This window comes from Aphelocoma coerulescens, chromosome 2 (genome assembly GCF_041296385.1).
Source record: "Aphelocoma coerulescens isolate FSJ_1873_10779 chromosome 2, UR_Acoe_1.0, whole genome shotgun sequence".
NCBI lineage: Eukaryota > Metazoa > Chordata > Aves > Passeriformes > Corvidae > Aphelocoma > Aphelocoma coerulescens.
In genome coordinates, this window is record NC_091015.1 from 45316747 (window position 1) to 45342705 (window position 25959).

The 25959-nt window shown below is 40.8% G+C and overlaps 1 protein-coding gene and 1 long non-coding RNA gene across 5 annotated transcripts in view; one reads left to right on the plus strand and one right to left on the minus strand.

Moving 5' to 3' along the window:
• Positions 1-11627, plus strand: part of LOC138105713 (uncharacterized) — a 165847-nt gene extending 154220 nt beyond the window's left edge. The window contains exon 6 of the long non-coding RNA XR_011148632.1: positions 10489-11627. This is a non-coding gene — a long non-coding RNA (uncharacterized lncRNA). The remainder of the gene's footprint in view (positions 1-10488) is intronic.
• Positions 11628-20707: 9080 nt separating this feature from the next.
• Positions 20708-25959, minus strand: part of SATB1 (SATB homeobox 1) — a 92331-nt gene continuing 87079 nt past the window's right edge. For 3 of the 4 annotated variants that reach the window (XM_069007255.1, XM_069007253.1, XM_069007254.1), the window contains 3 exons: positions 25637-25840; positions 25052-25147; positions 20708-22459 (listed from right to left, as the gene is read on the minus strand). In XM_069007255.1, coding sequence (XP_068863356.1) covers positions 21977-22459; positions 25052-25147; positions 25637-25840 — 783 coding nt within the window. In that variant the 3' untranslated portion in view covers positions 20708-21976. The remainder of the gene's footprint in view (positions 22460-25051; positions 25148-25636; positions 25841-25959) is intronic. The other variant, XM_069007256.1, reaches the window with a different exon arrangement.

The following is a 25959-nucleotide window of genomic DNA, read 5'->3' on the forward strand; positions in this document are numbered from 1 at the left end:
TGTCAGTCAGAGCAATAAATTGGCCAGCTTTGTGTCAGCTGATGAAAATGCTACAGAAAAAAGTGCAGGTTTTAAATGTCCTTTGGTCTTTTTTTTTCTCAGACTAAAAAACAAAAGATATTTGCAATAATATAAATAAGAATGAATTCCCCAGATTCCCTTCCCTTTCAAGCTGGTAAAACAATCATCTTCTCTTCTTGCAATGCTCATCAGAGCTCAATTCTTTGTGTCGCAGCCAAGTATAGCAAAGCCACTGCAAATCAGGGAAAATAAACATTCTCTTCTTGCTTGTCATTTGAGGTTATCTTAACCTGATTTCAGCTGAATGACATTTTGCAGGGCCTCATTACATGGCTCAACTATTTCTTCACCTGGAGGAACTTGCCAACTCCAGGAAAAACTTCTCAGAAAGGAAGAATTTTTCATCCCTCACATATGGAAGGACTTAATCTTGGGACTAGACAGTATGCAGGATTCATGCTTCATAATGAGCTTCCACTGTGAATCAGGATGAGACTTTAAACCTGTTAGGGGTGGTGTAATGTGCTGATGAAAGATAATCTTTCTTGAAATTCCCTAGAAAGACCTAATGACTGTTGGACAAACCAACAGGATTGACTGTGCTAAAAGTTCAGCCAGCTCAGTCTGCACCAGTGTGTGTTTGGGCTGTTTTGAATGTATCTGTTTATCTTCCAGGTACATTGTCCAGTGCATAACTTTAGGGGAACACTTAAGTTGTGTGTTTAGCCAGGGAATAAAACTTCAGTGCAAAATTCAATGTATGCAGGAGATGCAGGGGAACTCTATCTGGGAATGTAGTGTGACTCTTCAACTTGCATTAAGAAAATTCAGTGTAGGCCACATGGTAGCCTTCTATTTACTGAGAAGCTGGACTGTTATTTGCACTAAGCTTGACAATCTCAGTTAACAATGTCCTTGACCTGTGTTAGAAGTCCTACAGTTATGTATGAGTACTACTAATACAGAGCTAGAAAAAAAGTGATTTATTGCTGAATGCCCAGCATTCATGACAGTAACATTATCCTTTCTCCTTCTGCTGCCCCAGGACTAATTAACAGTATTTTCTAGACATCTAGAAATGTTCATTTATTGTTTGATCTTGCTATTTTAGATGTAATTGTTATTTCCAGGTCTTTTTCCCTTCTTTTCAATCTTTTTCCTTTCTTTTCAATTTTCTTGCATCATCATTTCTCTTCCAGATAGTTCACATTGCCCAGTGTAACCTTGCTATCAAAGATAATGGACTTTCTGAAAGACTCCTTAAGTCCCTTCTTCTATGAATAATCCTAATTGCCTAAACAGCCCATATGGCTTCAATGAGATTACTTGTTTAACTAATAGTTTCTCTCTCTTGCCTTACTGTCTCTTTCAATCCATCTGGTAATCCAAGGTTATAACTGGTCACAAATACTAGGTTAATTTGCTTTTGCACTTCAAAAAGAAAGAAACAAACATTACATAAATTGTTCTTCTTTGCTCACCTTTTAAGGCTGTCACTCTTTGACTTTAAAAAGGCTCATGAAAATATTAATTCTAATGAAAAGCTCTAGAAAAATTTTGAAATATTTTCATTTTCTTGGCTCTTCTGACCAGTATCTTTAAACTCCAGTTTTCCTATTACAAGTCTACTGGACTTACCTCATGCATATGCATGACAGTAAGTCTGACAGTATCAGGCTACAAATATGATTCAGTAAACATTTATTCTGAGGACAGCATTTTTGTTTTGACAATACCATCATGTATTGTGGTCCTTCACTGTCCTACAGTGCCTTTTAAGCAGTCCCCTTTTTCCAGTCTCAGGAGAACTTTTAAAGAGTGACGAGGTGATAATCTGTAATAGGATTTCTGCCTACAGAGTACTCACAGGGTTTTGAAGCTAATAACTTTAGCTAAATATATTAAACGTTCTTGAACAAAGCATGCCCAAAGAAAGAGTAATCTCAATTCTGATGTACAACAGTAGATCACCAACTTAAAGGCTAACTGATGAGTGCAGATGTTCAGAGATCATGGCTAATTACATCACAAGCTGGCAACCACTGGATTCTAAGTACCATATGTTGTTTCTCAAAAATAAGTGATGCTTCTCCTATCCAAGAGGCTGCCACCACTGTCAAGAAGCTAATAAAAGAGTTTGGGGTCTCAGCAGATCTGCATTGGAGCCAATGATGTAAATTTAAAGATGCCACTTTGCAGATACAGCCCAATGTTTGTGTGTCTGAGATCTAGACAGTGCTCCAGGCACAAGTGTGAGAGTTGCTGCCTGTTCCTCTTGAGAGCAGTCTTGCTTGCTGGTATTCAATGGGAAATTTGGTGCCTACGCTGATGGTAAAATGCTGAAACATTTTTACAGGCATTCTGCAAATACTTTACCAGTCTGCTGTTTGTTCTGTGAATATCAAACCTTGGAAGAGTTTTACCTGTTCCCTTATATACTAATGTTCATATATAAGTCTTCCAGAGAGTGGATCAGCTCTGCTGAGCTCTGTACTCTTAGCTGTGCCTGTCTGCAGGCAGGAGGTGCTTCTCAGTGTGGTCTAAAAGAGCTGTACCTGCTCACTGCATGACCATGGCTCATGTGGCAGCTGAGCCCAGCATTCTGTCCTCTCCAGGGGTGGGGTTTCCCCAGGTACAAGGGTGGCTTGTCTCAGCCAAGGATTTAGGCAGGCTGGGCCAGTGGAGAATCTGAGCTGGAGCACTGAGCTGGCAGGACAGTGTAGGTGCATCCATGTTCACTGACTTTCCTTTTCCTTCAGGGAATCTTGCAATGGACTCCTGGAGACCTATGCAAACAGAGGCTTGTGGGTGTTAGCTGGGAAGGAAAGAAAACATTCCGCAGTAGTTTTACATTACATTTTTCAAGTAGCCCAGTTATAATTATCTGTATTCTGAGAGAATATTTGTGCAAGAAAAACTGCACATTTAGTATAAAACAGTGATAATTTTTACTGTTGGTCGGATGTTCTGCTTATCTGTACTCACATATTTTCCCTCTTATATCAAAAGCTGATCATAGAAATTTAACACCTTGGAACATTAGTGAAAAATACGTAGGGAAAAAGAAATAGTGAATGCTGAGGGCTCTGGAGTTTCAGTTCCTAGACATAAGACCTCATCTTCTGTTTCATTACAGTAAATGGCAACTTGACCAGCAACTTGGGGAATACAACCATTATGAAAGGCAATGTCGAACATCCATTTTTAAAAAGTCCATTCTGTGTAGGTTTTATGATACATTATTTTCTCTGGATTTTAAATGTGTCATCTGTTCTATAAAGGAAACATTTTCTTTGAAATAGATCTACATGGAGAATGAAAAAATGGGTGTTTGGCCAAGACCAGATATGGTCTGACTGATTGTAGAAGTAATTATAATTAAGGTAGGAGAAGCTCTAAAAGGGCAACATAGAAAATTGACATAATAAATACAGTAATAAAACAACATGGAATTTAGTACTTAAAAAGGCAACCCTTTATCTGTTATAACTTAGGACAGTGATTTCTAGCACACAGCACCTCACATAGTGATTGATATCAAAGAAATCTTCATTTGGAGTGAGAGATGCCTCATCAGGTTGAGAGATGCCTCATCAGGTGTGCTGGAGCACCTGCTACACTCGCACCTTTCTGAAATTGCCTATAACCATGACACTTACTATCCTGCTGTTTACTCACATTTAAGATTAAGAAATTATTCATTGTTTAATACAGCATGTAATGCCTCCCCTAGAAAACACCTCCTCTGTGCAAACATACCATGTATTTATTATGAATGAAACTCATTAATAAGTAGTGCAATCAATATTTGAGCTCTCACAAATATCAAATGCTGGGGTTGCCTTTAGGCTGGTATTCGTCTTAATGTCAGGATTTGGAGAACAGGTTGTACTTCAGCAGAGGTATCAATTTCCATAAGTCAGAATCAGAAGTCGTGTCACCTGTTTTGCCATTTATCTACTAAATCATTTATCTGTCTCTTGCACATGTGCACACCCACTGCAGTCACTACTTATGGCTGCAATACTTACTCACTTTTGCAGAAGTTTTCCCCACCATGCCAAACAGATGTTTATGCTGGAGTCAGAAGGATGTTTTCATCTTAGTCCCCATTCAACCACTTTCTACTCAAATTGGTTACCTCATTCTTAACCAGGCTCTCCTTGCCTTCCATACTTTACCACGTGTGAGGCACTTCAGTCTAGTCCAATTCCCAAAACCTTAGAAAAAGTTGAAAATGTTAGTAAAACTGATTGAAATTTTCAGCATAAACCTCTGCATATTCTTCTGTTGTCTGTTTTTCTTACTTTACTTTTCTATTATGAACTCAGTGCACGGGGAGGGGCTTGTACATCATCAGACCTGATGAAAAGCAGGGCTGTAATGTGAGAGGTGGGTGAAATGAATATGACTAAATGACTAAATCTGTAGGAACTGAGAAATGATCCCTCTGGCTCAGCTATCTGCAAGGTGTAAGATTTAGCAGAACTAGAGAAAGACTGCCTTTAGACCAGCTCAGGCCCTCTCTGAGTGAGGCTGGAGGTCTCATAGGGAAGCAGCTCTGGGGGGCCTCAGACCGTACCTGGTCTTTGAAGGTCACTGGAGAGATTTTGGTGCAGGACAGATGCCCTGGACTGTAGGAAGAGCAGCTCCTCTGTGGGCAGCCCCTACCTTCCCCATCCTCTGTCCCTGCTTCACCCCAGCAGAGGCTCATTGCCCTGCTCTGCCACTGCCCCCTGCAAGAGCCCACTCCAATGGAATCACCACAAAGACCTCAAGAGGCCCCTCCAAAGACTTTTGCTGCACTCTTTTTTCCCAGTGTAGCCTTTCATGAAGAAATACTTGTCTAAATAAATAAGCTGTACACTTTGCAGAATATTTCCCAAGTATAGGTCTCTTTATTATGGTCAGTACAAAAATAACTAATTCAATGCTAAATTAATTCAGTTGTTCTTCGTGCATTTCTCCTGACAGGCCTTTGGATTTTGAGTGATGTCCTTTTGTGACACTAGAAGATTCCTTTTTGTAACATCTTTTTAATTTTTTTAAGTTCAACTTTCTTTTCTTGAGCATGAAATTACACACAGTCATTCCCTTTTTGTTCTTTACCTTTACATGAATTCTTTTAAAATGCCTATTCTACATGTCTTATCTTTATCTTTTTTCCTGAGAAAAGAAAACTTACTGCACCAAACCTTATTGTATATAAAGCTGGGATGAAGCCGTCCTACTATTTGTTAGGGCTGATCTGTTCAGTATATTTATTTTATTCAGTTTATGAGCCATATAATACCTGACCTATTCAAAGACAGACATCCAGACCTTAGGCTTCATAGCCTCACTACAAGTAAATATATAATACAGTAAAAGCTAAGGATGTAGCAAAATCAAGAGTGCAAGCTGAGTTCATAATGTCCAGCTGAACTCATTGGTTCCATAAAAACAGATATGCCAAACCATCATAGCAATATATGTGCATGCAATTTAATGCTGTTACATGTATATTTTAAATTGTCATTGTGATACATTCTAAATTGAAACTTTTATTTTTTTATGGGGCTGTTAAGCAGTAAAATACCTGTCTTCCTATAGGAAACATAGGTACAGATTTCCTGCCTTATTTTCTACTATAGATTTAGAAACCTTCACCCCTTCCATATCTTTCACTTTTTTTTTTTTTTCTTTCTTTCTTTAGGTATGTAAGAAGCACATTGGCACAGCAGTCCAATACAGCTAGTGTAAATCAGTGTCACTCCCTCCAAACAAGCAGACCTACACTGATTTACACCAGCTGAGGCACCAGCTGAAGATGATCGTAAATTTTATGGTGGTTTTTGACTTTGGACTTCCTCCTTTTTCAAGGATATGCGTGATGAGTGCTATTCCTTTTGAGAAGCTGTGTGGGTTTGTGTTATGTGTTGCTCCTAAAGGTGTTTGTCCTTGATTGTTCTTCTACTAAGTCAGCAGTTAAGCATAGCTCTGAAGAGTCAGTTTTCTTACTCTGAGTCTAGTTTTCTGTGCTTCCCTTTTTCTGGCTATTGACATCCTTAATGCTGACATGTTAATCAAATAAATAGTACTTCAAGCAGTACATAGCTGAACTTAATTTTTAAGGAACAATATTCTCCTCTCTTAAGCATCACTGAAAGCTTATACACAGAAAAAAAGAAGAACAGTTATCTGCTGAACTGTATCAGCGTCCTCTGATATAGCCATCTTTAAAGAGCTCCTTTGGGTAATAGTACTAATTAAATCCTGCAATGCTTATTCAGTCTTCTGTCCATAAAAACTCCCACTGATGGGATCTGAGAGTTCTCTGAAAAGCAGGGCTAACTTTATTTACGTGTATAGATATGGATTCAAATGCCTAACGTTACACAGTCTGTTGGAAAATGTTGGCCTCCATGCCCAAGGACTACAGAATAAGAGACTTTAGAGATGGACTGACCTTTAAATAGAGTTTTTCTCAGCCTCCCACCAATATAAAGATGCACAGTATGCTACAGTGTATTTCTTTCTTTCAAGGAAAAAAAACAGGAATCATTGAAAAGATTGAAAAGGAAATCAATACACTGGTTGCACTGAGTTTATAGGACATGAATTCAAGGTAATGCACAGTTACAAGAATGAACTATTTGACGTATTCATACATACTCATTTGTTACAAAACATTTGTAACTGTTCTAGGAAAAAAGCTCTACACAAAGCCATCAATACCAAAGCGTGGTTTGTTGAAAAAATGTTTTGATGAAAAAAAACACATAAAAAATTAACTACACAGTGATGTGAGCTGGTCCTATAATTCCTTAAAATTTTATCATGGTTGAGTGGCACATGACACAATGATGACTCTTCCATTAGCTACAATTTAATGTCTAATGTTCTGTCTAGATTTCTGTGATGTAAACAGTAGAGATCTTTTCCTTACTGAGTAGATCTTATTAGGAAGGGTTTTGTGATCTACCTGGATCTTAGCAGGTTTTTGGGGGTCAGTCCTATATTCTGCATTGCTGTCCACATGCTAAGCCATTGTGAATGTAAACATCTTCAAAATGTCTTGGCAATTACCTGTGCCCTTGCCAGACCCAAGCACATCTGTTTTTGAAAATCTAATGGAAAATCAGTGGTACTGTCTCCTAAGACAGATTTTCAAAGCTGCCTGTTTACATTTCGATGATTTGGGTTTCTAACTCCCGAATGTTAAGCATCTAAATCCCTTTGGCTTTGCAAAGCCAAGTGGACTGAAGAGAAATGGGGATGCTGTCTGTATAGCACTTGGAAGAATATCAGGTAGTTTATTTTTGCCTGTTCATCCAGCTGCTCAGCCATTTCCCATCCTAATAAGTCTAAGTAGGCAACCTTCTGTTTCCCTAAGGAGTCTAGATTGCCTGTAGCTACGTGGATTGGTCTCTAATAGACAAAATATCTTATATGCACAGGAGGTCGCGCTGGTTCATTGACATTTGCTCGGGAAGGGGAATTTGCCAGCGCTGTCCATCTCCTCAGCTGTTTTGCAAACCATTTCTTTCCCTTCTGAGAAGGCTGTGGATCCTGTGTATCAGACCCCCACCACTCACAGTGGTAAATCTCTCCCCTTTGTGGGTGTGTGGACACTGTCCTGCTCTGGGATGCAGGAACTTGGCACCCAGTCATGGGATTGGGGTCATGGAGCTCAGGCATTGCCCTGGAAAGCTGCTTGGCATGCAGCTTGCCTGCTCTGCTTGGCAGCCTGGTGTTTCATGGCTAATCAGCATGTGCTGGAGCACAGGCAGCACAGTTTAGAGTGGAATTGACCCCCAAATGTCCCTTTTTTGAAAAAAACAAGGGTTAGATTTAAGAAAATCTCACGACTGAGGTAGCTCTCCTTTGTCTTCCTCCTGGCTCCAGGTGGCTCCTAGTACAGCAAAGGCCAGCTGCCCAAAAGGAAGGACAATATCAGGTGTGGATGCCCATGTCATCCAGCCCCATGGCAATGTCACCCTCCTCTGGGATAGCCAGTGGGCTCGCAAGCCAGTGGGATCAACCATGCTCACCCCTTGGCCTGCCACAGCTTCGTCTGTGGGGACAGAGGATGATTATCTGATGTCAGCTCTATGAGTTTGACATTAATATTTCCAGCAATTGATGCTTTTAGAAATCAGTCATGAAGTACAATTTTAAACTGATTTTAGCAGCCAGAGCACACTGCCACTAGGAAATGACAGCAAGTTTTTTGACAGCAATATTTAAATGAATAGGAAAGAGAAAGAGACTGTACCTGCTGCTGAGTATTGTGTTTTAAAGAAAATGAGAGGGGCTTTGCGTTTTGTCTTTTCTTTTTTTTTTTTTCCCTTAGAGGTAGAAGATCAATTTTTCTGGCTGGACACAACACAGGTGAGAAACTCTCAGGCCTGTAATTCCCTTGAACAGGCAGTGAGCTTGCAAAGCAATTTTGGGTTTCTGTGGATTAGGATAAATAACCTCTCTGAACTACAATGTTGTTACATACAGACACGAAGTATATCCTACAGTAATCTCTGCTGTGCTTTGGTCTAGCTTGAACCTGCCAAGGTCTAACTCAATATATGACTTTCTTATCAGCTTAGCAACAAGTAGACATATTTACAAAATTTCCAAACAACTAAAGCACATCTTGCTCTTCCTCACTCCTAAGGCACAAGGAAGCTCAGTGGTGATGTTTTTTCCTGGAAGGGGATGGTTCAAGGAGATGCTGTTTTAATATGATGTTACGTTCTGCTGAGCACACAGAAGGAGCTGGACCTGTGTGTCTGGAAATGGTGGGAGACCATCCATAGCAAAGCAAGAGGACATGAAAGAATTCCTTTTCCTAGTCAGAATTTGAAGGAATTTTAGGATAAGAAAAAGCTGTCTCAGCATTCCTGGGAAGATGCCATGATTGTATGTAGTTGACTAAAGGTCTGCTTGGATCTTGGTGATGGGAGGGTCCCCAGATGCCATATCCTTTACCCGTGCATCTGTCATGACATTGCTTTTATTCCCTGGCACAAAAATAGATGTGCTATTATTCTCTTTCAGGCTTTTGGAGGATCTCAGTGGTATAAGTGAGAGGAAGGATGAGTCCCCGTGTTTCAGTAGTCTTCAAGGGCTCCTGGCCTCCAGAGAGTAAAAAAAAGGAAACAGAAGAGTTAAAGAAAGTAGAAGATAGGGAAAAACAGAGTTCTCCTTTATGAGCAGCTTTTTTCCCAGGATAAGTCTCCAGCTGGGGCTGCTGGGGTGTGTGGAAATCCTGCTGCCAGACCAGGGTGCTTCATCTGAGCCCTCATCCACTTACCATCATTAAAGAAACCACAATTTTTTAAATGAGACATGACTTTGCCATTACTTTCTGGTTATGTTCCAAATGAGCAATCATATTTCACACAGGTTGCACACTCTTCAGGGAGAGTTTCTGATCTATACTTAGGATACTCTCTATTAATAATGGGGACCTTTTCTGAGGTAGGTGACAGCTCATTAACATTCTTCCCAGGACCTTCTATGTTTAGATGTTATGTTGATAATGCTGTCTTCTGGTACAAGTGCTCAGAAATAAAACTCTAGCATAATCGGCAAATTAGCTGCAGAATAATAAGCTTCATTACAGCTAGCCAGCTACTCCAGCCTTCTGCTTTTATCAATGAATTAAAAGCTCTTCATCTGCAGTTATTACTGTAACATGACACGGCAGCAGTGCTGAACACTGAGGAGGCGATTTTGCTGTGATAAGCATGGTCCCCCACAGACTGTGGTTCTGTAGCATGCTTCCCTAGCCATGGGTTTGCTCTCCATAATCAAAGATTTCATTTAGAAATAAGGCTGCATTGCATCCAGTGTGCCTGTAAAGGCAGCTTTTAAAATAGTCCTCCAGTGTAGGACAGCGTCAGGATGTCAGTCTGAGTCTGCAGGCAGACAGGAAATTATCAAGCCTAATTCAGTCGCTGCAATTCTCCATGTATTTTGTGCAGGGAACGATGAGAAAGTGCTCAGGTCCCTGCACAAAGAGTAGCTGTAGTAGCTAGTGTTCAGAAAACCCCTAATTTATCTCTGAACTTCTGGATTTCCCAGTAGCTCTTTGTGGAGTGTGTGGTCTTTGCTGCTGGTATCCTTTTCTGAGGTATTTGTATTTGTTCTAGGTCAGGACTGTAGGTTTCAATCTGTCTCCTTTCTGAGATTTAGAGATTTTCATGTCAAAACTTTCTGTGATATGTTTGCCATGGTGTTTTCTAGAATCATATCTGTCCTTTTTGGGGCTTAAACAAATGTATGATGAAAAACACCTTGGAAGAGTTTTTTTAAAACATAATTTAAAAGCATCTGTCAGCTCAGATTTTGATTAGAAATCCCTTCTGATTTCAGTATGAGCTACCTGACTTACATCTGCCAGGTACCTAACTACAGCTTTGCTCATTTTGAAAGGAATCTTCTTACTCCTCGAGTTCTGCAATAGCCAAAACCTGTCTTTTCCAGGTGGGAAGTTCTTTGAATGGTGGTCACCAGACACGAAGACATGAGAGAGTGCTGGCAGAGTAGAAGTCTCGGGTGCTTGATGCCAGGCCTGAGAAACCCTATTTGAAGCAAGAAATCTGCAGAAATTTCTACTATGTTTCTCCTGCTCGTGCAATGGAAGGAATGATAAGACATTGTGCTGTCTTTTCAGGCTGGAAATTGCTGTGAGAAATGGGAAGAGAAGGTAAGCCCAGAAGAAGACAGGTGTTATGTAAAGGCTGGATTGCAGTCACCATATCGCCACTGAAATATTTCCCAGGTGTAAAAAATATAATTGCTAAGCAGTGTAACAGCACATTAAGGAAGTGGGCATACAACATCTTTTTCTGAGGAGGAATTTCATTTAAAAAACTCATTCTCCCATACTATGTCCAATAAATCTAGTAACGATTTTTTTTGCTAGTCTTTTCCACCTTCCATCTTGAACTCTTCTGAAAGTGTTCCTGCATGGTACAGTAGCTGAGACACTGGAAGCAGCCTGTATTAGTTGAGTACAACTTAATCCTCCCTGCTGGCACAAATGAAGGGTTAATACAAAGGTGCAAATGAATGCAGATTCTCTTCAGGCTGTGTTACAGTTCCAGTTCCAGAAAAGTTATATGTACTCGTAAATCGTGAATTTAAAACTGTGAAAAAGCCACCCCTCCAATATCCAGAAAGTCCTTCTTCCTTTTGGGAAGTTTCTAGCCCTTAAGCTTCTTTCTTCAAGGATAATCATATGCATTGAGTACACCCTATGGAGTCAAGAACTTGGAAGATTTTTACAAAGACCCTAAATCTTTTTTAAAATGAAAAACCTGAAATCAATCTCAGCCCGAGTATCAGTGGCTTTTGAATGCTTTAGACATGGCTACACTGTTCACTATCTGGAAAATAATAGCTGCTTTTTAAATTTTTTTACTGAAAATTATATTTCTGAAAGAAACGCTTTTGCTGAATATTATTTTATGTGTGAGAAAAGCATCACCTTCCAATGAAAATATTCAGGTTCTGTGTAATAATGCTCAAAGAAAATAATTTCTTTGAGTTTTCATGACTTTTCTTGTGCATGTATTTTGAAATACTAGTACAAAATCAATGCAATTTTTAAGTTCTCCCATACATGCCATGGGAAAGCAGATTTTTCTAATAAAGTAATTATTTTTCCACTGGCTTTACATTTTGGGTTTTTTTCCTAAGAAAACATATGGTGGTTTTGTTGTTGTTTGCTCTGTTTTAATCAAATTTAACAGTGATTAATACTTGCCATTACTTTTACTGGGTCTTTATTGGCATGTGCCATGGTTAGCATGTGTATTACACATTGGCTCCAGAAATAACCAATCCAATCCAGGTAACATTAGCCTTTGCAGGTGCTGATGGAAGATAGGACAGGAAACGCTTTGCTCCTCGGACAACTCGGCTGCTCATTGCCAAGGAGCTGTTGCAGAGGGGGCCTGGCATTGCCAGGTAGCCAAACTTCTCCTCAGCTGAAGCAGTAATGCTGCAGATATGCCAGCATTTGAGGGCTCCCGGGTTTTTGGTGGCCTTCCTGGTCACTGATACCCATGCTGGTTGAAAGCCAGCTGTTTTCATCTGGGCCAGGGCAATACTTTTCCAAGGGCTGGTCCATCCAAGAGGCAGTTGCTGTATTATGTATTAACTCCTTCAAGGAACTATTATTCAACTCCATAGGAGCTGAGTGCTGGTTTGATTTCTGCTGCATGTTTGTCTCTGTGTAAAGATGAGGCAGGACTATTTCTGCGCCAAGGAGAGGCCCATCATTGCAGGAGACAAGAGAACAAACATTCTCACAGTATAATCAATCTTATAGAGCAGATGGATACAGTAATTAGAGCAAAAACAATTTTGCCAAGAATATTAACATTTCAACAGTTTATCAGAAAGGGGGTGTTGACACCGGTCAATAATTTTCTGATTATTGCAAAACCATCTTAAGTTGTTGACTATTTTGTGCAAAATAGGACAGACTAATTTTGGCCTCCTGACCTTGTTTACAGCAATGGGAGGTAGCATTGCCACCAAAATATTTTTTAAAACAAACAAACAAATAAACATGTGGTTTTCCATGATTTGAAGGTATTGTAGGCCATAAAGATATATGGAGTTTCCAAAGACCATATTTATTTATATTTTACACAGTCTCATGATACTTGAGTGCATGTTGCAAAAAATTAAACAACTGTTGTCAACAGTTAGCACAAGTCAAGCCTACCCATTCCTCCCCCTCTTCCCATACGTGGATGAGATAAACATCATGAGTACCGACCCCAAAGAAAGAATAATAATAAAAAAGAGCTTAGAAGCATCCAAGCCCATCAAAGTTTAAAACACTCCCTTACTGGGGATGAAATAGCTTCAATTTGCTTCTTTTTTTCTGTCTGAGTGTAAAACTGGCAAGTCTGTGTAAGACATGAGAGGAGATACTGAAATAAAATTAGTATAGATGAGGGGTGAGACATTTTACTGGTAGTGTGTATTTCTGTCATCTGTCTATTATTTATCTTTTTTCCCCTCCTCTTTTTATTGTTTCTTCCATTTTTTCAGTATCAAGGCAATCCTTCCCACTCACATGTTTTGTCCCCTGTGCTGTTCCCCACTTGCCTCTGATGCTGTTCTCTTAGGGCACTTTCAGTGGTGGGCCATTAACATGCTGTTACACAGACCCAGCAGACTGGATCATTGCTCTGTGCTGAAGGACCCTCTCATCTGCCTGCTGGAAGGGACACCTCTGTGGGGCCTTGATGTAACAGCTGATTACACAGCTGGATAGAACATTTGAAAAAAGTCAGCACAAATTCTTTGAAACAATTTCCTGACCCTACAGGCAACCATACAACTCACTTTGAGGTATTGTGAAAGGACTGGGCATGTGGATATGAATTCACTTTGTGTTTTGCTTTCCCTTAATGAATCACATGAACCAGGCTCTGGCAGAACCCAGGAAGGAGAAATCAGCAGAAGGAGGGAATTTCCTTGAAGTCAGGAATGCCCTCCTGCCTACCCTGCCAGACGCCAGAGCTGAAGAAGTGGATAAAAGACCACATGTCCAGGCAGAAAACTGCAGTTATAGCTGCTTGACTCGCATGTGGCACATAACTTCTTACTAGCAGCAGTAACACTTTGCAGCTATAGCTTTATCCCTCTTAACTCTGGCAGTACAGATGGTTTGATACTGATGACCAGTGCTTAACAAAAAAACAAGGAGGTGTGGGGTAATACGGCCTTAAATTAAATATTTTTATCCCCAGTCTCAGTTCTCTGTGAATATAAGGCCAGGAAGAGCTTTCCTGTTGTGTCTTGTGCCTCTCACTCGTTTGCTGGCTGGGTACAAGGTAGAAAGAACTACCCCAGACTAATCTGCATCACAGCCGTGCTGGATGGGAGATGACTGTGGCGTTTCACCGCCTTTGTTACAGCAGCAGTGAACTAAGCTTTTATACTATGATGTCTAGAAAACAAAGTAGTTTTCCCCTTGCCCTAGCGAAGTAGCCAGAGACCATCAGGAGAGCAGCTCAGCAGCTGCAGTAGAAAAGGGCCAGCTGCTACTCAGAGCTCTTGCAGCTGCTCCGTGTTAGACCCTGTGGGTTAAAAGTCTGGACTTGAAAGTCCTTGTGAGAATAATTGTCCCATCTACTGGCTGGCTGGCAGGGGTTGTGATCAACAGCTGACATATTGATTAAACAGGAGGGACAACGGGTAAGCAGATAGACTTATTTTTCCAAAAATAATAGCGAGTGAAATTGAAGCTAAATCACTGGAAATATGCCCCTTCAAGTGTTTGAAGGCCGGGAGTGTGGATCAAAGATCAAGTAATGGAGGAAGTGGGAGGGGAATAAATGTCCTGAAGGGCCTGAAACAGCCTGAGTTTTGGCCCTCAAAGTTTGTGCAAAGCATCTCCCAAAAGGAGGCAGAAAGGAGGAGGGCGATCTGAAGCCAAGCCCTAGGGCAGATGGTGGCAGATGCTGCACACTGGAGCAGTGCTCCATGGGACATGATGCCAGCCCAAGGGTCTGCCTGCACAGAAATGATACATTGGATTAGGCAATCACCCTGGCTTCAGGAATGAGCTGCATCAAACGTGAATTGCAATCACATTGCTTTGATCTGCTTTCCCACGGTGCACATTTTGTCCAACGGCGTTTGCGAGCGGTGTCAGGCTCGTGGGCTGCATGGTGCCCTGGGGAGGGACCCCCAGCAGTGACCACCCCATCACCCAGAGTGTGTTCCAGAAAGCCCAGTGAGAACTGGAGGAGACCTGGAATCAAACCACTACATTCCTGTGGTTCTTGTCCCGGCCATCCTATAGCGTATCCTTAAAAAGCTTGGGAGCGATGTCTTATGAGCTGATGATGTAAATATATACATTTTTCTTTTTTTTTTTTTTTTTAAATCCTCTGTGAACCTTTACTTGGGGCTTTTGAAGACGAGAAAGGAACAGGTCATCTAAACCTGAATGAAAGTGGGATGTGCACAGGGAAGGCTGAAAGAAAGGTGGTAACAAGTGATAAAAAATGGCCCAGTTTTGTAGGCAAATGGGGTCAAAAGAGCCCTGCTTTACTCTTGCTGCAGTTGGAGCACAGTTGTGAACAGCAACTGTACCAATACCATGGCAATGACCAAAATGATTTGGGTATAAATTTTTATGCTGGCATGCGTAGGAGGGAGTGTTTTGTAAATATGAGGTGACCTACTCCTCAATGAAATTATTCAAATCGGGTTTTTTAAAATCTGGTTATGAACAATATGGGGAATAAAGTATACAAACTGCATTTAGCATACCTGACCAAGAAGACAGCAAATTTCAGCCCATCAAATTTGTCACACTTGTGACTACGGAGGACTAAAGCAACTGGCTGGATGCTGGACACTGTCTATGTGGATGCCATCACTGGGTTGCCAGCTGTCCAGTACTAGAGTGGAAAACAGTCCTTGGCCTCTTCAAAAGAAGGTCAGATCAATCCTTTGTTTCCACGATTTCTTTGCACTTTTAAAAAGCCATTTGTTCTTTTTGATATGAAGGGGTATGTATAGCAGTGACTTCAGCTGTTAGATGGGAAGAAAAATGCTCCCTTTTACTGATTTTTAATCCGGTTAGTTGATAATTTCAAGCATTGCCTCTAGAGGTGTTATGAGAAGATTTGAATTTTCTTTCTGTATTCACCTTCCACGCATCACTTATGGTTGTGCAGGTATTAAAGAAACAAGCTGAGCTACCTTTTTACAAGCCTTTTCTACCTAATCTTTTCTCTGAAACAGCTCTGTTACTGTGTTCATTCTTTCTGTGTTTTCACGGGATATTCAGTATGTGAACCACAAAGTAGTCCTCACTTAGTTCTTCCTTGTGGCCAACTTAGATTTCCTTTAATTTAAACTAGACTTGTAATTCTCCAGCCATCTCTAGGCTTTACTGCCCTCAATAAGATTTTATCTAGATATTTCTTCTCACTCACTTTTCCTCCTTTTTTGTCTCCTTCACTCTCTCAGCTGATATTAAATCCTTATTAGGTTGGGGATATAGCATTTTTCCTACTAAGGCAAGCCAACAACACCACCTCGTACTTATTTCACAGTGCAAGCTGCCATGCTGCTAATGATAAAGAATCGCTTTTACTTCACTTGTGAAAAGCCTAGTTTACCTTGCCCTGCCCTGGTTTGCTCTAAGGTAAGTTGTTTTCTAAATTGCTTTCCCCTGGTGAAAATGTTGACTGCAGATGAAAAGCCATGTTTAGGTTGATGATGGGAGAGTGAAGAAGAGTTAAGCTGTTTTGGGGCATGCCACATTCAGGGGAACCCCCTGGAGATGGGGCACATATGCGGGACACATAAGCTGAGGCAGTGCTGCTCGTTATGAGGACAGGATCCTGCTTTAATGTAAATGTGGAAGAGCAATAAGGTTTGTACTGTAAAGAATGTTTATTTTGTAATGCAAATAACAAAACAGAGTGCCCTTTTTTTCCAAATTCTGTTCTGGGAGAAGGTCCTCTGCAAATATAGTAGGATTATACATGAACTTTTCTGGCCCCAACAATTTCCAATCATTGTAACTGATGTTTTGGGATGACTACAGCAGTATCAAATCTCTCTCTGAAGCCTCTTGGGGCATCTTACTTGCTCCAAAACTTCTGAACTGTGTGTGCTTTACACATCTCTGCACCCACAAAGGTTGTGTTTTTTCTGTTCTCTTGCACTTTGATAAATAGCTGAGCTATACAACACATTTGCTGTGGCACATTTGGTCCAAGGAGAAGGAACACTGTAGGAGACAGCTCCAAAAAGGAGGTTTGAGGCTGCAGACATACTGCTTATCTTTGGATGTGATCCTGGAAGAAAATGAGAGGGTTTACAGCCTAGATACTACTTTAGCACATTGTATGGGTAAGCAAGTAACCTAGAAAGAGAGTCCCAGCTGCATCTGCCATGGTAACACGTCAGCAGCTGACAAAAAGAATCCTGCATATCTTACGCACAGGGACAGTACCAGAGAACAAACTGATAGGGGACCTCTCCTGCCATGGACAGCTGAGGAGGTTTTTGTGTTAAACTAGATACTGCCTGACAGGGCAAATCCCACAGCTGGAGACAATTGTGCATTTTCCATGGAGTCTTGGCAGTACTCTGTAGTACTTTGAGTATTGCCATAGCATGCCTTGCAAAAAGGCTCGATCCCCTATGCAAGGGTAGCTGTGGTGACCTTTCTGACTCTTTCTTCCTTCTCTGGCACCTTCCTTCTTTCTCCCCTCTGGAATGCACATCCCCTTGCCCCCTCTACTCCATCAGCTCAGAAGAAACCTGTCACCTGGTGGGTTTCCTCCAGTTGTCACTCTCTTTCCAATGCAAGTGGCTTATTCAAGCAGCTCTGCAGGGCTCACAGCGTGAATGGTTATGACAAAGGGTAGGTGACATCAGACACATACAGTCCTTGCTGCCTTATATTAAACTGTGGCACAAATACCTGAGTGTTGGCATACAACCAGGAGAGGTGACATTTGACCAAGACGACCTGGAGCAGGAAGAGTGCCCAGGTCAGGCCAAAACGAAACAATACAGCATGAGAGAGTGGGAGGGCTGCCAGCAGCAGAGTGGGTGGGAAGGCTCCCATATGAACCTGAAAGCAAACAAACTCACTGCCAAGTAGCACTACTCCTGCTCCAAGGAGGATCACTTATTGCAGTTTGAATTATTAGCTCATTTGTTGTAGTAAAAGACTGTATGGACGCAAGGCACTGTGAGGAGACCAACCTAAATTACCTCTGCGTGCAAAAAAAGGCCTGGGAGTATATTTATATCCCTGCTTTGCTATGGGACTGTTATTCAAAGCACAATATAAATCATTATGTAAAAATCAAAATACCTTTGGTCTCTGCAATGTACCTGACTTCAAAGCACAAGTTCAATAAGTTAATCAGAATTGGTAACACTTGATGTTCTAGTAGAGCCACTATAATATCTAATTTATACTGCTCTTAACATATGAAGCATTTGCTTTGGCAAATGAACTTAGTAATATTTGGTGCTTTCCCAGCACACAATCAAAGCACTGACTTTGTAAATCATTGCAACAAAATCACTGGTTTGGAGAAACCTTCTCCTTTCTCCATTTGCTGCACCTTCCCAACTAAAAGAAAAAAGTAAGTGAAATAATTTACTTTTATACATGGACAGTTTTTGCTGGGTCATCTTACCAATTTAAAGTAGTTATACAAAACACAAATCTAAACCCCTGCATCACAGGGTAGTGAGTCTTTATAATTATAAGCCACTTGAGGATGTGACTTGGGCTTGAGACTGTCCCCAGGCCACGGAGCTCTTGGAATCTGGGGCCTAACTGGGTTTCTTTAGGGCTGGAAAAACAAACACGGGGGACTCTAGCATACATAAATCTTGTCAGTTAAATATAGAATAATGGGAATCATCAGGGAGTAAAAATACTCCACTTTTTATGGTAAACACCATAAAACATGGTAAATACTTCAGTTTTATAGCAAAAACTAAGTCCTGTCATCCCCTCCCAGCACTGAGTTACCTCTTTTTTAGGCATTTGGCTTTCTTTGCAGCTTAAATTCTATTTCTAGTAATATTCCTTTCCCATTCTTCCTGAAGTATGTATGAAATACTCATTTCATACACTCAGAGAAGTCCTACTCAGTGACTTTTATTAACAACTTCACAACTAATACTGTTTTTATATCTCAATTTTTGTGCTTCATTGCAGAACTCCAGTCTGATTTCTTAATCTTTGCCGAAGTGGAAAGGTGTGTTTGTTTGTTTGTTTGTTGTTTTTTTTTTGTATGCTTCCACCAGACGGTGAGAAAAAGGAACTTAAGGAACAGAAAAGGACATAAGGTAATTTTCTATGTAGTCTGACTGGTCCATGAGTCAAGGTGGCATATGCTTGTTGTAGCTTAACTCCTCACAGTACAAATCTCTTGCATTCACAGAAAGCTGGAATCCTTAATACCCATATCACCTTTGAAAACACTGCTAAAAATTTAACAGAAACGCTTTTGGTCACTGAGGCCAAGTTAAAAGACTCTACTTGCAGCCCACCCACTGGGACACAAAAAGGCAATGATTCAAACTCCTGTGCAGGTAATGTGTGACTACAGAGGCTGAACTACTTGGAAGATAACCTCAGCTATAGTAGGAGAAAGAACAACGAAGATAATGGAAAAGAAACAGCTATAATAACCATCTGCAAGCACACATGGCCTCTACTTCAGCACCCATAAAACTTAAAATGAAATTGCTTGCAAAATATCAAAGACTACTTTATAAACATTTCTTCTTATGCTTTTGTAGGGTTGCCCTGTTTCTGGTATTCAGAGGGCTGTGTGTATTAGCGTTTAGTGTGGAGAGAGCTATATTCCAGGAAAGTCTTTCCTTCACTTCCCCTTTTGCCTTGGATATGCACACATTGTTAGTTATAGAGTGTACCCAAGGGTGCCAGCTGCATTGTCCTGCCCATCAAATCAGCCTGCATTGCCTGGGCTACGTATCCTGCCCCTCGGCTGCAAACAGGGATCAGTCCTAGCTCTGTCTGCATGGCTGTACAAAGCAACAATGCCATTTGAAATAAGGAAGAAATCCAGTGATGATCACAGTGACTTCCCTAGACTAGGCTTAATTTTGCCCTTTTGTGACCAGCATAGCTTTGGGCTATCAATAGCTTTCTAGCTATTACAAGTCCCTTAAGCGAGAACATAGTTTTACTGCCTTTTTATTGGAATGCGATGCCAAATTACATATATGTGTCCCTCCTAAGGCTTATTTCCCTCCCAGAGTGGTACTAAGGCTTTTTCTTCTAACTGGACTGGATCCCAAGCCCAAACCATGGTGCAGCCTCAACACAGTCCTGGGAGCAGCCAAACGGAGCCGCAGCTGAGAGCTGCTCAATGGACCCACAAGGGCGTTGAGACAAAGAACAACCTGCAGCAGTTCTAAATGTGTAGAATGACACCTTGCTGCCTAATATGTGTCTTCCTAATGAACTTAATGGAACTACACGAAGAAATTTGCTAAGAGTCAATTGTGTCTTTGAAACTCATGTTCAGTTTTGCAAACTCTTGGTCATTTTGGAAGAACCGAGCTGAATCCCCATCCCGAGTCACACAGAGTGTGAGCTATTTCTCTTCTAGGAGAACAACAGTGTGTACTCCATAACTTTTAGCTGCTCTTTAGCCTAGACATGAGCCTTGCATAAATTCAAAGGTCACCAATTGTTATGGCTTTATCAAGAACCTTATTAGTGATCATTAAAAATAATCTTGCTTGGAAGGGGACTGCTATGGGCAAAGCCCATCTTTCCTATTTACTTTATGACTATTAATGGTTTTTTTTAATGTTTATACATTAGTGCAAGGAACAGTGTTAGCATAATTCTAGTGTAAAATAAAACCAGCTGTATCCATTATAAGTGCATTACTGCCAGGAACTGTAAATATGTTTATGCCTGATAGCCTTCTGACTCAATAATATCCTCCTATCTCTGTTGGGCAGGCAAGTTTTTAAACCAAGAAAAGACAGGTTATGATTTTCATAACCAAACTGGGTTTCTTTTTGAAGTATGTTATCTAAATTCAAATTTTAAGAAGGTCATTAAAAAAATCTGCCTGTGATTTTAAAGGAGAACAAAGTGGTGGCAAGAAGGTATGATGTGCACTAAGAACAAGTTATTCCTCCCAGATACACACATACGCAGACAAACCCTGCCATATCATACCATACAAACAATTTTAATTGTGTAGTTACAGTCAATAACCACTCCTAGTCAGAACATTTCTGCATAAAGAAAATTGTGATACACTTATAAAAACAGCCAGCTGTAACAAAATAACTGGTGTTTTCATAGCAATAAACTCATAAAAAAGAAATACACCTTTATACAGAAAATTTATACAGCTGTAGCTTTAAAATTGATTGTAAACCAAAGGAAGACACATTGCAAACATCAATTATTTTCACATTAATTGCATAAGTTTCTAAGGTGATCTATTAGTTTTATTTACCTAAGCTTATTTGCATGATAGTAAAAATTGCATACAACAATAAGAGTGAAGCTTATAGTATGAATTGCTTGGATAACATAGAGCACTTTTTATAGGCAACTGTGTAAAGCACATTTTCTCTATTTAAAACTTTTAAGACACTTTGTTTTACTGCCCATCAAAATACATTTATAAATAGAAAAAAAAATCAGTATGGTAACAAGAGAAGCAATATTACATTTAACGGAAACTTCCAAAAAAATTAATTACAACATGATGCTGCAGGATCTACAAATAAATAATGAGGACTAAATTGTGTTTCACATTTTCTTTTTCATTTTCTCTAAAACCATGTAACAATGAAAATGGAAAAAAAAATACAGTGATCTTTATTTCCAAAAGAAAACAAATCTGAATTACGGCAGTGCCATATAATACAAGGCATTTGTTGGCATATGTTATCTTTAAACTGCATTCCACAGTCTATAGTTCTTTTGTAACATACAATAGAACAAGAGTAACAAACTCTTTTTATTTTATTTTTTTAAATAAATGTGAGTTTCCAAAGATCAAGTGTGGAGTGCTACAGTAATAATTAAAAAACAAGAACAAAACAGAAACAAAAAAACAGTAAATCACAAAAGTTGTAATGCTTGTCTGAAGGCTCCAGAATCAAAATCACTGGTATCATGCTTATTGGGTACACTCACAGTGTATCCAGTGAACACAAATTAATATCAAACAATCCTCAACGCTTCATCTGTTGCTGCGAAGCAGTTTGTAAAACAGAGTAAAACATCTAGTGCAGTCTGCATTATCCTTTTTTTCAACTTTTGTGCAAGTTTTGGAAGATTCATTGGCCAAACAATGAATAATAAGGGTTTTTGACAGAACGCAAGATGGAATTTTCATTTCATTAGTAAATACCAGCGGCACTGTTGAAAGAAAATAATACTTTTAGATCAGTCTTTCAATTCAGCATTAATCTCTGTGTTCCCTTCTACTGATAACTCTTCTTCTAGTTTAACTGAAAAAAGCGTGTTTGCATTTTTGTCTTGGATGCTGTCTTCTAAATCCTTGAGCAGCTCTTCTTCCTTGTATTCCGCAACATCCACTTCCAAACCAGAATTGTCCTTCAGCTTCCCATGGTGCTTGAGATAATATCGCTGGTTCTGAAAGAACTTGATAATGGTGTACTTGGGCAGGTCAAGCTGAGCAGAGAGAGTCTGGATTGCTTCTTCATCTGGATACAGGCCTACATCTTGTATGAAACTCTGTAGGATCCCTAGGGCCTCAACAGAAATCTTTGTTCGCGGTCGGGGTTTCTGACGATTTTCATCCTCAGATTCAGCTGGTGATGCTACTGTCGGTTGCCTTGGGGGTAGTCTGGGACCTGGCTGTTGTTGCTGTTGCTGCTGCTGTTGTTGCTGTTGCTGCTGCTGCTGCTGCAAGACAAAGAACAGCATTTTTTTGTATATGTATTCTTGCTCATATATTGTTACTGAGAAAATCCTGGGGAGGGAGCGGGGGGAAGAAATTGCAGAGCTACAAACAAAGGCTTAGTAAATTTAAAGAACAAAAAGGAAGAAAAAAGAAAGAACAAAAAGAACACTGTAGGTTTGTCGGACCAAAAGCACCGATGATACAACATTGGTGTGGTTTAGCTGACAAATTTTAATGAACATGCTCCATGAGTCAATTGCAGACAAGACAAAATGCTAAGTAGGTGACATAGTATAGGATTAACTTGACCAGCTTAGCCAAAACTGTAGCAAGGGCAAAGTGAGAAAAGTGCCAGATGAGGGCAAACGTGCCGGAGCTCTGCCAGCAACGGCAGCTGCTGCCCAAAAACAAGGGCTGCAAATCTCTAGCAATAGCTAGACGAAGGGACTGCAGGGTCAGGGGGAAGGAGAGCATTTTAGCTCTGTAAGTACAGAAATATCTCACTGCTGATCTGACCTCAGCATGCACTGAGGTCTCGTCAAACTTGCAAACATTACGACAGAATGTGCTGGCTGGAAGCGCCTAACGTGATGCTGTCAAACCCAGCCTCAGCAAGGACAAAGGGATCTGGAGGTAGGAAATCTGTATTTTCCCTTCTGGCTCTGACCTCTCTTGCCTGTGGTCTCTGAGCAGGCCTGCACTGCCTGTATCCCAACAAATAAACAGCAGACCTATTTACCTGCCTCTGTGTTTGTGCTGGGGATTATTTAGTTAATATTTATAAAGCACTAAGAGGCAAAGCTCTAAATAAGTTGCACTATTATTATTAGAAGGGAACATGCTGCATTCCAAAAACTCGGGCCATAAAAATGAGCCAATATGCACATCAGAAGAATAAGATAAAGCAAATCATGATGTAAATAATTAACAAGAGCTTAAAATGAAGTTTTGCAAGCATGGATTCAGAAACATTCTTAAAAGGTGAGGCACTGGGCCCTAGGGACAGAAATGTTTTTCTCATCTACCACCAGAATACAGTACACTATAAGATCATGTTTAAAATCAAAAGTAAATTTATCAGCTACTGTTTGTGTTGACAATTCTTTTGCTGCACAGCACAGGAAGCACTGGTTAGTAAGATATTTTGGATCAGCAAATTTCTTGTCATATGGTACAAACCACCAGTTCTTATTAAAAAACAACCACAGCAAAACAAGCAGTTGCTATCACTGCATTTTATTTCCCCTTGTGAGTCTCCCCTCAACAATTTTTTGTGTTTTGGTAGTGGTTTCCAGGCTTCCAGTTGCAGTTCTTTGAGGCCCTAAGAAGCACAAAATGCTGTACAAATGGTATAAATACCGGAGGGATTATAATTCTGTCCACTTCATAGGGACTCTTGTGGTCGTGGAGACTTCGCATAGATCTCCACAACTGGTTTAGAAGCCACTGCTTTAAGTGATCTTCGTATTCTGACACAAATGCCCTGGAATTAGGGCTCCTTCCTCATCCCTATTCAGGCCCTTTCATGTTTTATGGTCCACTGCTTTAAGTGATCTTCGTATTCTAAGATCTGACATAAATGCCCTGGAATTAGGGCTCCTTCCTCATCCCTATTCAGGTCCTTTCATGTTTTATGGTCTGTGAGCAGTTCCATTCAAGGCTCCAGTCCTGAAGAGATTCAAGACTACTCCCAGCACATTAAATTCTTACAAGACTGAAGGCTTTGTATATACAGTTTGAAAACTTGTATCTGAGCTACACATTTATGCATCTACAACAATTACCATGTAGAACAGTGGAGACAAAACTCAGGCCCAATCTCCCAATCCTTACTCTTACAAGTCATATTAAGAGATTACAATGCAACTGCTTATGTGAATAATATTTACAAGATCAAACACACAACTTTTATCAACAAGGCAAGAAAATCTAAGTAAGTGGCATAGTGGTTGAATGTTTATACTGTGCATAAGCTTCTCCTTTTATCCCCTTAAGAAGCGATTTTATTAAAAACAATGTACATTTTCAAACAAGTGCTGTTTTATTACTTAATATAGATCTTTCTCTCTCTTTTTGCTAAATCAAACAGCAAGTTTCCAGGCTTTCACAATTATTTTAGTACTTGATATCCTAAGGGATTGTCTTATTCAGTTTGCTTTATCTTTAATATACACTCGTGTTGTTTCTGGCTGCGAGATAACTCTATCCTTCCTAGCTTTGTAAATATTTTTCTGTATAGGTAATGCAAGTGATACACAGGGTCTCAGCTGAGGTTGGGAAAGCATGGGGTAATATCTGCCCTTTAAGAAGGAGCAGTTACAAGGCTGACCTCGGGCCTTTTGTGAGAAGCGATTAAAGAGTCCCCAGCTCAGAGAGACAGCAGTTCCCACTGACAACCTGGCCTACACAGCTTAGCATGATAGCCAGCTCTGCTCCTGGCTGGCAGCGCCAGCGCAAAAAGGGTGCGTGCAGCTCCTGGATGAGGCCCTGATGGGGCTGCCCTGAAGCAGAAGGCAGCTGTTTCCAAGCCTCATGATGTGGGTCTTGCATCCCCTCCTCTCTCTCCCTGACATGGTGCCCTTGTGCCGGCTCACCTGCGGAGCAGCACCCAGCCAAGGTCCAGTGGTCAGCAGGCCTGGTAGGAAAGCGCCTCTATGCTCTCCTTTCCCAAGGGTGGTGGGAGAGGGGCTCTGAAGGAAAAACAAACAAATATTGACTCACCCCAGTCTCAACTGGGGTTAAAGTGGGATGAGGAATCCCCTTTCCTTCACTCCTACCCAGGATGAGCCACCACTGCTGATGGCTCTTGCTTAGTTTTCAAACAGCAGCAGAACAAGGTCCTCCTGCTCTGTTGGGAAGACCTTTGCCACCGGTGCCACACGCCCCTGCCTTTTGGTCCTGGTGCCTGTCCAGCCAGGCACAGCCAGCACAGGGCCCCGCACACAGCTGCCTCTGCACTAGCACCACACACGTCTGCAAACATCCACCGAACTGAAACAAGAACTGTGGGTGGTCGCACGGTCTCCTTTGAACTCCGGTGGTGGATGGCAGCGCACTCTTATCTTGTACCAGGAGACCTGCATTTAGCCGGACCAGGAGGGAAGAAACACTAATTTCCTTTGCTCAGTTTAAAGCTTTATTTACCTAGCGCTCTGCGGGATTGGCCAAGGTAAACTAACCTGAATCTGTTCTGCTGGCACATGGATAATGTGGGAAGGCCTGTCACCATGGTGATGAACTGCATTGCTTTCTTGTTCATAAATGGCATCGCGTTCAGGCTGAGGAAGACTGAGGAACCTTCGGATCATGGAGAGATTCTCCCAGAGGGTCCTGTTCTCTGGTGAAGGATCTTCTTTCCAACGTAACAGCTCACAGAGCCACCCCTTGAAGATAAAACCAGAAAAACATTAGTTTTTTCATCACTTTGCAAGGGGCAAAAGGAGGGTGAAATGTGTACTTTAGAGGTGCTGCATTTTCTCATGCTCTCACCTGATCGAAAAGG